We start from the raw sequence: 17900 nt of genomic DNA on the forward strand, positions 1-17900 counted from the left end.
ACATAGGCTGCAAGCAGTGGATAAGAGTGAAAATCAGTACAATCTGTACGCATCATCTTATTAAATTCTGACTATTGGCTTGCAGAAAATAATCTAAAACTAATAATATGCACTTTATAAATAAAAATTCAGGGACTTCATTAATTTTCAATAAATGCAGTGTTGTAGTTGCATCTACTGGTAGTATAAGTCTGTCAACATTTCCATGATGGACATTCGCTTTTCATTATACATTCAGTCCAGGTTAAAACTTGAAATGGAAGTACTTGGCCAAAGAATTAACCATTCCCCCTCAACCCTGCACCTCCTGCTAATTTGGCCAAAGTGATCCATTTTACAAATAATTCCAGGGGAAGTTTTATTCATGTGGACTTCTCTCGATTGGTTTGGTAAGGAATTTGGGAAATAAGTGAAAGGTTGGATTCACTAAGGACAGATACTAATTGAAGCAGATGTGTGAATAACTTGCTTTCTGGTTTGTTTTGCAAGATTCTTTCCCTGTTAGGCTGAAAATTCTTTAAGGCCAAGGGGCATGTTTTCATTTTTTCATTCACAGCATCTCCTACTGTGTTTGGCATGTTATAGGCACTTAATAAATGTTTGAGTAAATGAAGACCCCATATATATAATTATATATAACATTTTAGTTTGCAGATACTGTGGCAGTGCCCAAGTCTGGTAACCACTGACAAACAGAAATGTGACATTTATTTCAGAGCAGTTTCATGTGACTCTCAATTTCAGTTTCCTGTTTTCCAAAGCTTTCCAAACTACAGAAGCTTAGGTATTTACCTACACGTATCTTAAAGTAATACAGTATCATATTTATACTTTAAAAAATTAAAATAATTTTTCCAGTTAAAATTTGCTTTTTCCTCTGGATAATTTCTAATAGGGCTGAGGAAACAGACTTTTCTGTTTGTTTTTAGTGAGGATCTATTATTGCTAGAATCTAAATGGCTAGTGAACTCACCAATTTATTATATTAAAAAACTGAAACCAAAGTATCTCCATTCCTCTGAAAGCCAGGAAATAGCTATTTGGGAGCACTGTGGAATTCTCGTGGTATTTTTATTCTGTTGATTTCACAAACAGTGATTGAGTCCCTACCATATGCCAGTATTATGTTGCTGTTTGGAATTGAATGACCCTGCCATGGAGGAATTCATAGTCGGACACTAAACAGGGAAATCACAATAATTTTGTGCTATTTACAGAGAGCTAGGAAGCAAGAACAGAAGCTGGAACGCTTCTTAAGGATATCTTACACACTGCTTTTAAAAGCATGTTGCTTTTCAATTTTCTTTAGCCCTTGGTTTTAGTCCGGTCTAAAATACGATTCATATAGCTAAGCTCCCTTCTTCATGGGATACTTACCAATATAATGAGGAAAAGCAAAATAGATGATTTTTAAAAAATGCTTTCTTATGCTAGTGATGTTTATACTTGTTTGTGCAATTTTAAAGGATTCTTTCATTTAAGGGACAAGTGATGAACATTGTAGGCTTCCAAAATGATCTTAATTTTTTTTTTTTTTTAAATGTAGGGCAGAAGTAAAAGTGTTTGTGGAAAAGTAGGAGTAAAAATGGCTTGGTGCAAACAGGATCTGCAAAAAAAAAAAACCAACCAAACAAACAAAAACTCTTCCAGAAAATTAATTCAAATTCTAGAACTTTGGTGAACTAGAAACATTTATAGTATTTGTTTAGTTAATAGATATTAAGGAAAGTTTTGAGCCTAATAGTAGAGAATTTGTGCAGCACTTTTAGAGCTAATAGTGGTTTTCAATTTAGTGAAGATTAAAAAAAAAAATTTAAATACAATTTTTTTCCCTTAAAATCCTTTTTACTTAACCCAGGAAATAAGGTATTATAAAATCCATACACTATTTTCTTATTAAAATATGGATAACTTCCTACTGTTTAATCTACCAGGGTCTGATTATTCTGTTTGTAGATTATCTATAATTTTTTATCTTTTTAATTCTTCCCTAAAGAGCGTGGGATTCAGAGTCACAGATCTACATTTGAATCCTGTCATTTAGCAACTGTAACCTTGGGTGAATTACTGAGATTCTCAGTTTTCTCCTTGTAAAGTAATGATGATACTACTTAACTTGAAGATCCAGTGAGATAATGTCTATAGAACAACCAGACTGACACTGAATAAATATTAATAGTAGCTCTGAAATCTTTTTTGAAAATTTTAATTGTCAAATGAATAAAGAAAACAAGAAAAACCTACCAAAGCTTTGTAAATACTCCTGAATATTTTGTATTCATGCCATTATCTTATCTTGAGGGAGAGATGGCTTTCTAAGCAATATTGTTAAAGCTTTACATTAATATTTTTAGATAACTTTTTATTATGAAGAATTTCAAACAAAAGGTGACTGTATTGTGAATCCACATGTACCCATCACGCAGCCTCAGTAATTATCAACTCATGGTGTCATCTGAGCCGTTGCATTTGAACAGCCTATCCTACCCTCTTCCCCCACCTACAATCCCTTTGAAATGAATCTGAGAATGTATTCTGTGTGGAAATATTTCAGTGTGTATCTTTAAGACATAAAACTTCTAAAAATTACGCTAAAAAATTTAAAATTTTGCAGTATATTTATATAGTTCAAAATTTAGGAAGTTCTAAAGGGTGTAAATGGGGTATAGTTTTTCTCCTACCCTTTATCCCCCAGTTCTCATTTATCTTTGTAAACAGTGGTTTTTTGGCAATTTCTTGTAAATCTTTTCAGAAATCGTTTGCTTAAAGGATGTATGTGTGTGTGTGTGTGTGTGTGTGTGTTTATGTGTATGTGTATTCATCCCCATGTCTTTGTAGGTTGTGCTCCTACCCTTTTTGACAAAAATGAAATCAGATTGTAGGCTGTTCATTTAATTCGTCCTTGGAGATTGTTCTCAATTATTAACTCTTAGTCTTTATTTCATTTCCATAAATTTCATTGGGTGTCAAATGTCTAATTTTTAGAGTTACCAAATAAGATTTGGTACTGATTTTTTTTTTTTTAGTAAGTAGTGGTGACCTTACTAAGACTGTGGTTTTACAACTCAAAATATATCCTTCCTCAGCTGTTACATCCATTATTTATTGGTCCTTAATAAAATTACTCCAAAACTTAGTGGCCTAAAACTACAGCCATTTTTGTGTGTGTGTATCGTTCTGTAGATGTGCATATTGGGCTTGACTTCCCTGTGTTCTTGTTCTGCTACTCTTCTTTGGGCTCACTTGTGTGGTTGCAGCTTTTTGGTGTCTGGGTCCGCTGGGTAGTCCAAAACGGCCTTAGCCACAAGTGTGCTGGCTAGTGCTGGTTGTTAGCTGGGCCTCTCTCCATGTGCTCTTCTCCCTGGCTCACTTTACGTGATGATCTCAGGGCAGCCAGAACGGTAGCTGCTAGGGCACGTTGTATTGGCCAAAGTGGGAAATAGACTCCAGTTGGTGAGAGGAGTGATGAAGAATTTATGGTTATTTTTAATGCATCATAGATACTTCTATTGAGTATGTCTCAAAAGAAAGAAGTTCCATTACTTGTGTTGATTTGTGAGAATTTAATGAAATATACTATGTGATGCCTGGCACATACATGTCATATGTCTTTTAGGCATTATTTGTAATCATAAACTGTATGCATATGAATTGTAAAAACTTTGCTGTCTTGCTTCCTTCAAATCATTTTAAAAGAGTTTTAAGTAGTAAAACTCTGAAATTACATGAGGCGGACTTAAGTGAATATAAAAAGGCATTTTATGTTGTTTAAATATTTAGTTTTGGAAAGAATAGCTTTAAATTTGGGCATACAAATGCTGAAACACTTGAACGTGTGAATTTATTTTTTAAGTTTTTATTTAAATTCATTTAACATACAGTGTAATATTTGTTTCAGGTGTACAATTTAGTGATTCAGCACTTGATACAACTCCAGTGCTCATCACAACAAGAATTTTGAGAGAGGGATTCTAAAGCAAATACTTGGCATTTTTATTTTTCAAAGGAAAATGGACAAAAAATACTGTTCAGAGGAAAAGAGTAACTAGTTTCTAGTATAGGTTATAGTCAAAGTTAGTAGAGGGAAATAACCTAGAGTGTATACCTAAATAGTTAAAAAATACAGATGAAGATATGTTTGTTTGTTTGTTTGTTTGGAATTCTTCTTTCAAGTGAATCAGTGTGGATGGATGGATATGTGTATCTGTCTCTTTCTGATGTTTTGAGGGATTCTTTGCCCCACAAAATCATCAAGCTATTTCATTGTAACAATGCTGTAGTTTATGGTATATTTCTCATGAATTACCTGAAGCAGTGCTTTCCTGACTTGCCTTCATATACTTAGATAAAATTTGCTTTATTTTATTATGCGTAATCTGTGAAATATTGATTTGCATACTTCTAAAACTTAAAAGAAGTTATTCGTGGTGATGACTTCATTTTTCAGTGTTAAGTAAATTTGGAAACCGTGTTTTCCAGACTCCCCATTTTATTGACCACAAAATTTTTAGTCACTGTTTTGTATAGGGCCTTCTGTTCAGGCTTTTTCATTTTATGTGTCTCCCCAGCTCTCATCCTCACCCCCAGTAGAGCAGAGAGCAACTTCAGACCTTCTGAAGATTTTACATGCTTTTCTTGTTGGAATCTCTGTAGTTACTTATGAAAGTGTCTTTAGGGACAAGGGCAAGACGGAGGAATCATATATACAAATCCCCTTCTCTGGCATTCTTAAGGTCCTGCATAGTTGTTTTGTTTTTGTTTTTTTTTTTTCTTTTCTTTTTTAATGGTATGGTATTTTAGTACATGGGTTTGGGAGGTTAAGTAAGTTTTGCAATTTTTGCATGTGATATTTCAAAGCAAATTAAGTTGCAGAAGAAAAGGATTCAAGCTGAATGTTTTAAGGATGGTATTTTTAAAAACAAAATCTGAATTAGGTTTTTAATTTTTTATCCTGAGTATAAAATGAATACATACTTACTTATAGAAAGGTTGAAAGAAGAAAAGAATAAAGATAAATTTACTCATAATTCTAAAGAGAAGCTAGTTCTCCCTCTTTTAAAAACATGTTGTGCTTCAGCTTTTTAATTCTGTATGTGTATTTATGTCACGAAGGTCAAATTGTAAATGCTTTCTTTCTTTTCTTTTTTAAAAAGGTTAATGATTTTTAAATTGTTACTAGAATATGTTACTTCTAGTAGTCCCCTAGCCTTTGTATCATGTTTTTGTAAGAACCACACTAGTTTAATGCTCGATGCTTTTTTTGAAAATGAAATGCAAAATAAATGCACTATAGGGGAATTTTTTATAAGGGAATTTTAAAAATAACATTAGGGATTTTATAAAAAATTTCTAAGTACATCTCCTCATTTAGAACATAGTCTTGATTATGTATTTGCAGTGTCCATATACATTGTTTGGTTCACAATTTCCCACAATCAGCTTAAATCCAGTGAATATCGGATTGATGATACACCCCAGTCTGACTTGGCATACCTAATGACTTGTCATCTCTGTTTCAACTGTATTAGGTTTGAAAACTACACCTCCTTGCACTTTGAGTTTTTTTATTTTCTATTCATTTTACTTTATTTTTTTTTATAAAAATAAGAGCAATATACAATAAAGCTTTCAAGCTTGGAAGAGTACCATGTGAGGATGAAGGTGTCAATATTGCAACAACAGTGCTTGACTGAGAGACAGATCACTTAGTGGTAATCCAGGATGCTTGTTCTTGTTTTGAGATACAGAAGTCTAAATTCTAATATACTAAAGGCAGTGGGTATCAGTGTATGACTTAGGAAAATGTAGGCAGTAAAAACCTAGGCATACATAGAATTTAACATTTTACTAGTTTATATTCAACTCATGACTGAACTGGGGATGATTTTCCTGTTTTTCTTTTATTTAAATCAACGGAGTTGAAGATAATTTTGAGAATTTTACATATTTGATGGGTTTAAAACCAGGATTGCTATTTTCTTTTTTTTTTTTTTTACTGTTACGACTTCTTAAAAAAACTATGACCTTGAGGGATCTGAGTGGCTTCTATTGAAATTATATGCCAAACACCGGGACTTTTTCTCAGGAAAGAATCTAGTGTTTTTATCAGTTTCTCATAGATATTAGTGACCATAAAGGGCTGTGAATCACTGCTCTAAGAAAACAATACAAAAAAGTTTTCTTTTTTCTAAAATGTATTTGGAAATAAAGTGTAGAAAGTTGAAACCACACCTATAAATTAGAATTAAGTAGAAACTGGCACAAACATTCAAAGCTTAAGTTGATTGTAAACTTATCATAGCTAAACTCATCTTTTCTGAAAGGCCGCTCCTTTCTGATTTGTCACAAAAATTAGTGTCAATTGTAGAGAACTTGAGAATAAAGAAAATTAAAATGACCCATAAACTCTTTGCCTGAAGCTAACTGGACTAGGAGGCACCTTGGGGCATTCGTTTCACACTTAGAGTGATGTGTTTTTGTATAATTTTTAAACTTTCTTACTTCAAATTTGCATCTCATTTTATTCTTAGAGCAAAAGAACACTAATGAGTGAAGAAACAGGTACCCATGATTGCTGACAAGTCTAAAGTTGCATGTATGTGTTTTTCGGCAGAGAGCACTGGAAACAATTCATCTGTCCTGGCTTTCCTGTATATAACCCATTGTACTCTGTTATCTCATTGTTGAGAAGTTAAATTGAGGAAATCTAAGTAGAATGTTAGCTGCATCGATCTCTCTTTGACAATTTTCTTTCATTAACTTTAGAAAAATTACAAGTGTGTTTATATATAGGTTTGTCTTTGTGTCTATTTCCAGTACAATTTTTTGATGGACTCATAAAAATAAAGAACGTGGACCATTTCATCAGTGTCTTCCAATGACACAAGTTTCCTAGGGATAGAGTTGAGAAAAAGGCCGCCATATTGACTAAATTTTGTCATAGATTTCACTTAATAGTGTTTTGCAATGACCATTTAAAAAAAGAATAATACTAATTTCATACAGATATATTTTAATTTTTAATGTGTTCCCCTTCCTGCCAAATTTCAGATCCTTCAACAATGTGATCCTTCTTTCAAGAATGTTTTTATTATTTACGATAAGCTTAATTTATTTAGATTTTTAAGAGGATACTTTGAAAACAATCATTATCATTCCTTTTTTTAGTAATGAGAAGACTTTTCTCTTTACCTGTATATAATCTATGCCTGAATTTAATATTCCTCTATTTTCTTAATTTCAGAGGTTAAAAACCCAGGCATCCATCAAGCTAGTGAGTCTTTAACAAAGAAGCAATGCAAAGAAATAAAAAAGGCGTGCTATATTTGAGTAATGATCTCTGCAGCATATGGCGTAAGGCTTGGTTGCAGAGGAGAAGCTCAATAAATGGTGAATTGAATTGAAACAGAGGTTTTCTTGAATTCTTAACAGGAAGTTCTAGAGTGGGTATAATGGACTAAAAATCATTTGTAAATAAGATTATATAGTTACTTATATTCCAAAATCTTTGGATTTTGTAATTTCTTAAAAACTTAACTCTGCCCCAGATTAGCCCAGATAGTAACATGAATGTAAAACCCATTTCTTTTTCCGTTTTTGATCACCACTTGGTGTTTCTTGCTTTTTTTGTTTAGGACATGAGGTAAAGGGAGAGAGAATGTTAAGAAATTAAAAAAAAAAAAAGAACAACCCAAAATAAACCGACAGGCTTAATGTCAACATTTCTGCCTATCCCAACTTCCTACTTTAAGTTGAAAATTAGCAAAATCTTATTTCCATCAGTGATTTAAATTTTATTTCCCTTTTTTATTATTAAGGATGAAAATTGGAGACTTACTTCTTGCCTCAAGGGATGTAGAACTTTTTTCTTTACAAAGCTTTGTCAGTTGCATTTAAGAAAAGGATTAAAAATATAGTCTTGCTTTCACATTCCCCCATCTCCTTTTTAATATTCTATTATGAAAATCTTTAAATATACAGGAAAGTTGAAAGAATTGTGTAGGTGAACCTTGATCATATATCTGTCTTTATCTCAATCCATTAATCCATTTTTCCCTGATGCATTTCAAAGTAAGTCATGGACATCATTATACTTCACCTGTAAATACTTGAGCAAACACATCGTTTAACTTGCTCTCATACTTTTCACAGCTTTATGAAAATAAGGTGTTTCCCATGGGATCTATTCTGATCTTCATCCTTAAGGTTAAGGCTAATTTGTAGTGTGCTATGTCCTTCCTTGCTGCTGCTTTTTAATACAAAAGGTGGTTCTCAAAAGGCATATAGTGTATGATTAGCAAGATTCAGAAGAAGACTGTAAAAGTTTCTTATATATGACTTACAGCTGTGCTTTAGTTCTTATTTTCTATAAGGAACATTGCACGAGGATATCTGTTGCAAATTAAATCTTATTTATTGGATAACTTTATAAAATTAGAAATTGAAGCCTGAACTTAATCTATAAGGATCAAATACAATGAAGACCTCCAGACAAGGAGGTCTCTCTGTTATAAGTAAGTAGGCTTGAGTGGTTTATCCTAACTATATCTGGGTTTTATTTTCCATTTGAAAAAAAAAAAAAGCAGTTGCCTCTTTTGACTGCATATTTTAATATGACTAAAGTCTCTAAAAATTATGTTTCTAAGTAGTAAAACAGAAGAAACAGACTTCAAATTTTGGTGCAAAAAAAGATCCCCTACTTACCTTCTGTTAACACAATAGTTCTTAGAATCATTTTTGTATTTTCTGTTGCATAGGCTTTGTGATCTTTAACAGGATTATTTAATCCCTGAATATTAGAGGGACTATTTCTTTTTTCCCTTTTCTTTCCTTTTCTTTCCTTTTCTTTCCTTTTCTTTCTTTCTTTCTTTCTTTCTTTCTTTCTTTCTTTCTTCTCTTTTTTCTCTTTTCTCTTTTCTTTCTTCCTTTTTCTTTCTTTCTTTCTTTCTTTCTTTTCTTTCTTTTCTTTCTTTTCTTTCTTTGATTTTATTTATTTATTTGACAGAGAGACAGCCAGCGAGAGAGGGAACACACGCAGGGGGAGTGGGAGAGGAAGAAGCAGGCTCCCGGCGGAGGAGCCCGATGTGGGGCTTGATCCCAGAACGCCAGGATCACACCCTGAGCCGAAGGCAGATGCTTAATGACTGCACCACCCAGGCGCCCCTAGAGGGACTATTTCAAGACAAACAGACAAACTCTTTGACCAACGTGTCTGGTCCTGTGTATTTCCACTAGTGGAACCTTTAGGGGAGAGAGTTTCTCAAGCCGTAATTTCTCCTAGAGACACTGCTTGTCTCCTGCTTGCCTCCCTTCAAAAAGGACTTCTGCATGGGCTGCATTTTAAATTATCTTTTTCTTTTCTTTTCTTTTCTTTTTGTTTCTGTATTTTTAGAAAACAACTCAGAATTTAGAAATAGCAGCTCTGATCTTAAACTGTTCTCTAGTATGTCCACGTTTTTGTTTTAGAGAGAATTAGTGATAAGTTTAAAACTGAGCATACTTGATTTGGAATACTGACTTTGATCTCTTGTATTACCTCTGGTTGAATCTCCTATTTTTTAATATACAAAAGAGGTGTCTTGTTAGGAAGTCTCCTTTTCCAGGTGTAGTTACCAAAATAAGACACACTGAATGCTAACTTTAATACTAACTTTTTAACAATCACAGGAACATCTAGTCATCTAAACTGATGTATAGTCCTTGAGCATTTGCTGAATTACTTATCTAAAACATACTGTTAGTGTTCTGTTGATTTAATAATGAGTGTTTACTATGTGCAGGCATTGTACGAAATCCGTTCTTTATAGACAGTATCCCATTTATTGCTCACACCAGCCCTATCTCCAAAAGCCCCCTAAATGGTAACATTTAGCTATACTTTCTTTCATTAAGTTGTGCTCTTTTTATCAAATGAATGAATTTAACATAATGAAATCTTAACTTAGTGGGTAGTAGTCTTTCTTGAAAATTTTAGAATTGGTGCTTTTTGATAGTTTATGGAAAAAGGAGTATCGGATTCTCAATGTAGATGTTCATTGCTAAACCTTTTATATTTCTTTCTCTTGAACCTGTGGGATAGGCATTATTCCAGTTTTACCACTGAAGATACTAAGACTAGGGTTAATTTTTATATGTTAAGTGGTGGAGCTGGGATTCACCTTCTGGTCTGACTTTAAAGCCATGCTCTTTCTGGTATGTATCTGTGTGCATGAAGTTTTTTTAAACCATTGTATTCTTATAAAATTTATCCAGAAGGATGATATTTTTCCCTTAAGTAAATGGAATAAAGACATTTTATGTTTATAAAAAAGGATTTTGAAGGAACGTTTTACAAAAGCACTTGAACACTAGGAAATAAAAAGGCTTGCTTGAAAGAACACAGGCCGGAAGACCTAGGTTAAACTGCTTGCATCTTTTTTGATGGAGAAGGTCTGATTTCTCTTAATTGTGGGGTTTTTCCATCTTCCTTCTGCTTTCTTTTTTGAATGAGGAAAATGTTGATAAGTGACATTTACTACAATATTTTTAGGGTGAATAATAGTATACGTGTGAAATTCCTTGATATTCTTAAGAGTAAATGAGATGATTTTTATTAATTATGCTCCTCTTGCTTTAGGGGTGCTAAGGAGTAAACTGAATCAATTCCATGATGTTTATAGAGCAGTCATTTTTATTATCTGGAGAGCGATTATCTGTGTTGCAATTTATTCTAATTTCAGTTTGGCAATATCTACGTGTTTTTTTTAAGTTACTTGCTGAATTGGTGAGTTTTGTTTTTGTTATTTTTTTTTAAATTGACAACACCCTCTTGCTTGAAAAAAAATTCAGTGCACTCGTTTAGCCTCCTTTTACACCCTAGCAAGTAACCCTTACGAAATCTAATTTTCAGAGAAGATTTGAAAACAGGCATCTGCCATGAAGGACTATTCATTTCCTGCAGGTGTAAGAATGAGTGCATAGTGTGGAAACATATGACCATCTCTGCTCCTACAGAATGATACCTTTTGGTTTTGAAATTAATTTATTAGGTAGCTCTGTCTTGATATAACATGAAATAAGCTCCAGAGCCAAATTGAAATGCTTTTTTGTATTACCTCTGCCGAATTTCTTCTAGCTCTGCATTGGTCCTTTCTCACCTTAATCACATTAGTATGAATAACCGAAGGGTTATTCCACATTTTTCGGCTTTAAGTTTTCTAAGGACTGAAGCGTCTGATCAAATTTTGTGTTCATGATTTCTGCTGTGCAGCCAGTGTTTATTCACCCACAAGCTTTATTAAATCTCTTCCTTCATCTTAAGTCCCTGTTCCCCTCTAAACATTAGGCCCTCCCTCAGTATCTCCTTTAATTTCCAAATTTTATTTAGTTCAGATGATCTGCATTACGAAACACTAGTTCTCAAGTTGTGTGTTCTAATTCTAAAACCAAAGTTTTAAAAGTCTTAATTTTCTGATATATGTATGGTTGAATAATGCCACTGGTAAACTTGGTAAACATAGGATTTTAAAATAAAAAAAACTTTAATATTTAAATTGCTAAAATTGGGTGTTTGATTTGTCTTTTGATACATAGTCTACTCAAGGAATTGTTAATTTGTGTATTCATTTAGGATTTGCAATTTTTTTTTGCCAACAGGAAGAAGGTAGATAATGACTATAATGCCCTGCAAGAAAGACTCAGTACCTTGCCTGATAAATTGTCTTATAATATCATGGTATGTTTGGTGTGTTGCTTTTTTAAAGTAGTATGTTGTTTACATATTAACTATGGAAAGTAAGATATTTCGTTTCTTTGCTTTATATGTATCGATTCACAAATTGCTAAGCTAATTGACAGTATCTGAAGTAACTACCAAAGCAAGGAAAGTTTGTTTTGTTTTACTTCATAATAATCCACTAATTGTTGTAATAGTTGGTATTTGCGTCTTTTCTTTTTTTTCAGATTTATATTAAGTTATCACATTATGGAGACACAAATGGCATAAATGTTAGCACAAAATTTGACAAATTTGGTATGCAAATTTACTGTGTTAGAAAACTGTAATTAAGACAGAAATACGGCACTTAGTCGTTTCCTGTTAGCCAGAGCAGGGATAGATCGTAGTGTTGTATAATTCACGGAATTACACCCTAGAACGTTGATTTTATATAAAAAGGTACTGCTAACTTTTGTCTGAATGATCTTCATATCGACAGAGTGATCTGTTCGTGAGCCCTGGATTAGATTCTTTCATTGCTTGAATATTCTTTTTCATAAAGACTTTGTTCTTTATTACAGTAGCTCAAATGTTTTGTAAATGTATTGTTCTTTATTATACTAGCCCAAATATTTTGTAAAATTTGTAGACTCATTAAAACTATTTGTTAATTCTTTGTTAAAAAATAGCTATTTTATTGGAAATAATTTTCAGGTTTTTTAATCAAACGTATTCTTTATTAACTTAATATTTCATTGCTAGTTTGCTTTCATTTAGATTTATGAATGAACACGGTATAAGCATTCAGAGACAAGGCTAATTCCTCTGAAAGCTGTATGTAAATGTGCTGATTCCTTTTCCTCTTTTAACATTGATTTATTAATCTAAAGCAATTTTCTGTAGGTTTTCTTAGTGTAACTTTAATGTTAAATTTCTATGAAGTTGACATTTTTTCTTAGTCGATAAAAAGACCTCAACACAGAGCTTTTAATGCTATTTCATAAAATGTATTTTCTTAGTCGATAAAAAGACCTCAGCGCAGAACTTTTAACGCGGTTTCTTAAAATGTATTTTTTAGTGTTTTTAATTTTTTGTCTTCTTTCTTCCACATTCCTTCCCTCCTTCCCCCTGTTCCTCCCTCCTTCCTTTCAACAATAGGTACCATTTGGCCCCTTTGCCTTCATGCCAGGAAAGCTTGTCCATACTAATGAAGTCACTGTTTTACTTGGGGACAATTGGTTTGCAAAGTGCTCAGCAAAACAGGCCGTGGGATTAGTCGAGCATCGGAAAGAACGTATGTACCAGTTATAAATGATGTATCTTTGCTGGATGTTTATCAGTTCACAGAGTGCCAGGTTGTTACTAAAAGTACCATCCATGATTTATTAGTCCAGACTATTTGTGATTTGGTTGAATTGTAGGTAGTTTGAATAGAACCAACATTTGAGAATGTAAGCTGCAGAGTGGAACATCTGGGTTGGAAATATCACCCACATTAGCATGTTTTCAGAAATGACAGAGTGTAAAAGTCCTTAACATGTGGTTTTATACATAGAAGTTGGGAAGACATCAGACTTGGGCTCATTTTATATTTTATAACTGGTTTGTTTTAGGTGCTTTCATTGACTTACTTTTGCTTTTAATAGTTTTAGTACACAGAAGGAATTTACTTTTTATTTATTAAACTAAGAGAAATACCTATTTGTAAAAGTAGAAACAACTTTTAATCATGCTTTTTGGTTTAGAAGTAGTCATATTTTCACCTTACAGAGAAGGCCAGGTGTGGAGAGCTGCTACCCAAAACAGAGCCCATATACCTGTTCAGTGATGTGAGGCCTCTGTCTCATTTGATTGAGGTAGTTCTTTAAGTTTTATTTATCTGTGATTAACTATTTGTTGGTGTAGATAATATCCACATACACATTTTTTAGTTGGATGGGTTTGGCTTCAGTTCAAGCTTAGTTGCATTTTAAAATGAAGTTTATTTAATATCTATGTTCTTATTTCTATAATAAAATACTTAAGTTGATAGTATAATACCACCCCTACCTGTTTTTTTTAACCTTCTAGTTAAATGTGTATTTGAAAATAAATTTTTGAAGATTCTTCTGTATAAATGAGGTCATAAAGATAAAAAAACAGCTGAGTTTTCTACAGCTGAAATTATTTCACTTATACATGTGAGTGGGTACTAGTTAGAGAACTCATCTACTCAGTGAAATTGTGGGATCTATATTTGGACACTCTAATTACAAATCAACTCCTATAAGTTTATAATTGATAACATATTTGATCATTTGTGACACTAATCAGAATCTTATTGTTAGGCCTGTATATAATTTCTAGCAATGATAATTCTTTTGGCATTACTACACTAAAATAAGTCATGTATGTTAGAGGAAAAAGAATGAGCATAATTCTTTCTTAAAGGCCTTTCTTAATGGGGAAAGTTTTCTTATTTACTGGGGTAGCTCTGCTGATATGAAATCAGTTCATTGTTGAAGTTTGTCACTCTGGTTTTCATGTGGATATTTCAGCAACGAAATCTTTAGAATCAGTTATGACTTAGTATAATAATGGGAGAATACTTTTTAAAAAGGTATATTTATTTATTTTAGAGAGCATGTGCACATGCGCTCAAGTGCGAGCAGGGGAGGGGCAAAGGTAGAGGGAGAGAGAGAATCTCAAGCAGACTCCCCACTGAGCATGGACTTCAAAATGGGGCTTGATCACAGGACCTTGACATCATGACCTGAGCCGAAGAGTCGGCCACTCAACGAACTGAGCCATCCAGGCACCCGGAAGAATACTTGTAATAGAATAGAAATAGAGCTCTAGAATAAAGAAGTATTTTTTGGTAAATCACTTTCCATTGTTAAAAATGGTTTTTGGAAATGACCTAACATGGTGACTTTTGGGATCAGTGTTTATCTAAAATAATTTTTAGAATATGTACCTATGAATTATGTTTGAGACCTAATTATGTTTGAGAACCTATTATAAATTCTAAAAGGTTGTTTTATTCACACAGTTTTATACTAATTTTAATAACTAAAGAAATGTGTAGGTATTTCGAACATTTATTAAGAAAAGATACTTTATTTTTCTTGTGAAAGAAGAAATATAACAAGTTAAACACACAGTCCTACCTCACCGTTGACAGGGTGATTGGGAAACGTGGAAGGGAAGTTATTGCATGTTTAAAAAGTAGTCAAAATGAAGGACAAAATGTATTTAACACAAGTACAAAAGGATTCAGAGGAGGCGTCTCTAAGGAAGCTGATTTTTAAGAGTGCCCTATTCTTTGTGCTCACATCTTGCATTTTTGCCATTTAACATGAATATGACCAGCTTTTTAAAGTTTAAAAGAATGTTTTTAAGATTATCAGAGTGAAACTGACTTTTTATTTGGTATACTGTTCCATGAGTTACAACACAAGTAAAGATTTGTTTAACCATTGTCACTGTCAGAATATAGAATAAGATACAGGATATACTAGTCAGGGCACAGGATCACACCAGAAACTCCCTCATGCTTTTGCTTTGTGGTCACACCCCGCCTCTACCTGTAAGGCCTGATCTGTCTCTATCACTATTAATTTTACCTTTTCCAGAATGTCATAAAAATGGAGTCATATACTATGTAACCTTTTGAGACTGACTTCTTTCATTCACCATAATGGCTCATCTAAGTTGTTCTGTTTATCAAAAGGTCATTCATATTTACTGCTGAGTATTGTTCCATTATATGCACATACCACAGTTTTTCTGTTCATCCATTGGAGGACATTTGGTTTGCTTTCATTTTCCGAAATTATGAACAGAGCTGCTATAAACCTTAATGTTTTTGTGTTACTATAAATTTTCATTGCTGTTGATAAATACCTGGAAGTGGGATTGCTAGGTCATATAGTGAGTATGTATTTAGTTTTTAAGAAACCTTCAAGCTATTTTCCAAAGACACTGTATTGTTTTACATTCCCCCAATCCCAGCAGGGTGTGAGAGTCCTAGAAGCTTTGCATCCTTACCAGCACTTGGTATTGTTAGTTTTAAAAATTTAAGCCATTTCGGTAGAAGTGTAGCAATTTCAGTTTGCATTTCCCTGATGGCTAATGATGTTCAGCATTGATTCATGTACTTGGTGCCATCTGAGTGTGTATCTATCCTCTCTGATCTGTTGAAGTCTTTTGCCCATTTTTAAAAATTTGGCTGTATTTTTTCGTACTCTTGAATTTTGAGAATTCTTCATACATCCTGGATATAAGTATTTTGTTGAGTGTGTGATTTGCAAATATTTTCTCCCAGTATGCATCTTGTCTTTTTATTCTCTCAACATTGTATTTCCAGAGCAAAAATTTTTTAATTTTGAAGTCCGGTTTATTACTTTTTTGTTTTATGGATCATTTGTTTGGTGTCATGTCTAGAATGCTTTGCCTACCCTCAGTTCATGAAGATTTTCTCCTATGTTTTCTTCTATAAAATGTTTGTTGTTGAACATTTTGTACTTAGATCTGTGATCCATTTTAAGTTAATTTTTGTACAAGGTGTGGGATTTAGTTCAAGGTGTTCGGTCTTTTTACGTATAGATGTCCAGTTTTTCTCAAATTATTTGTTGGAAGTCCTTTCTCTATTCAGCTGCCTTTGTACTTTTGTCAAAAATGAATTGGTAATCAAAATCACAATGAGATACCATTTTATCCTTCCTACAATAGCTGTAATAAAAAAGACAGACAATAACTTGTATTGGCGAGGATGTGGAAAATTGCAACCCTCATATGTTGCTGGTGGAAATGTAAATTGGTGTAGCCACTTTGGAAAACAGTTTGGAATTTTTCATAAAGTTAAACATGGAGTTAGCATCTAGCCCTATTCCACACCTAGATAGTATTTATACCCAAAGGAAGGTAAAAACATACGTCTGCACAGAAGCTTGTACGTGAATATTAGCATAATTCACAATAGCCAAAAAATGTAAACAATCCAAATGTCTGTCATCTAGTGAATGGATAAATGTGAATGTTTGGCAAGAAAAAGAAATGTACCATTTACTATGATAAATGAAAAAAGCCAGCTACAAAAGACTAATATAGTGTATGATTCCACTTGTATGAAATATTAGAATAGGCAAATTTATTGAATGAAAAGTATATTAATGGTTGCTTAGGGCTAGGGAAGGTATGGGGGAGAATGGAAAGTGACTTAATTTTTTTGAAAAGGTTTTATTTGGACATGATACAACATATAAGGGATTTTCATTGAAAAATAAGTGTCCCTTTTCCTGTCCCTTATCATCCATTTGGCCAACTTGGAGGCATTATTGTGATCAGTATTTTACCATTTTTTGTGTTCACATCTTGTAGAGTTACACATTTCCAACCCATTATATACACAACCACTCAAATGGTAGCACATGTTTTTTTGCATCTTTCTGTCTTTTTTAAATGGCTGCAGAGCATTATTTGGATGTAGCATAATTTACTGTTTCTTTGGTAATACCCATCTTAAAGGTTTTGATTTCCAGTTCTTTAAGGACTTCAGGATGTTTGTTCAGCATTTTTCTCATGTGCTTCTTGGCTATTTGTAAAAAATCTTTGGAGAGATGTCAGTTCAAGTCCTTTGTCCATTTTTAAATTGGGTTGTCTTTTTGTTGTGGAGTTGTATGAATTCTTTATATATTCTGGATATTAGTCCCTTATCAGATATATGATTTGCAAATATTTTCTCCCATTCTGTGGACTGCCTTTTCACTATATTGATAATGTCCTTTGATGCACTAAAGTTTTAAATTTTGATTAAGTCCAGTTTGTCTATTTTTTTTTCTTTTGTTGCTTGTACTTTTAGTGTCATATCCAAGAAATCATTGCCAAATCCAATGTCATGAAGCTTTTTCTCTGTTTTCTTTTAAAAATTTCATAGTTTCAGCTTTCATTTAGGTCTTTCATCCATTTTGAGGTAATTTTTTGTGTATTGTGCAAAGTAAGCGTCCAGCTTTGTTCTTTTGCACATGGCTGTCCAGTTTTCCCAGTAGTGTTTGTTGAAAAGACTGTCTTTACCCCCATTGAATGTTTTGACACTGTTACTGAAAATTGTTTGGGTATATACGGGAGGATTTATTTCTGGGCTCTCTACCCTATTTTATGATCTACATGTCTGTCTTAATGCCAGTACTATATAGTGTTTTGATTACTGTACCTTTGTAGAAAG

General features: G+C 33.1%; 1 protein-coding gene across 1 annotated transcript in view; it reads left to right on the forward strand.

Moving 5' to 3' along the window:
- URI1 (URI1 prefoldin like chaperone) overlaps window positions 1-17900 on the forward strand; it is a 71830-nt gene that overhangs the window by 25936 nt on the left and 27994 nt on the right. Inside the window, exons 3-4 of the mRNA XM_040633674.1 lie at window positions 11635-11713; window positions 12854-12989. Of these exons, the coding sequence (XP_040489608.1) occupies window positions 11635-11713; window positions 12854-12989 (215 nt within the window). The remainder of the gene's footprint in view (window positions 1-11634; window positions 11714-12853; window positions 12990-17900) is intronic.

Source organism: Ursus maritimus, unplaced genomic scaffold (assembly GCF_017311325.1).
Source record: "Ursus maritimus isolate PB19 unplaced genomic scaffold, ASM1731132v1 scaffold_19, whole genome shotgun sequence".
Classification (NCBI taxonomy): domain Eukaryota; kingdom Metazoa; phylum Chordata; class Mammalia; order Carnivora; family Ursidae; genus Ursus; species Ursus maritimus.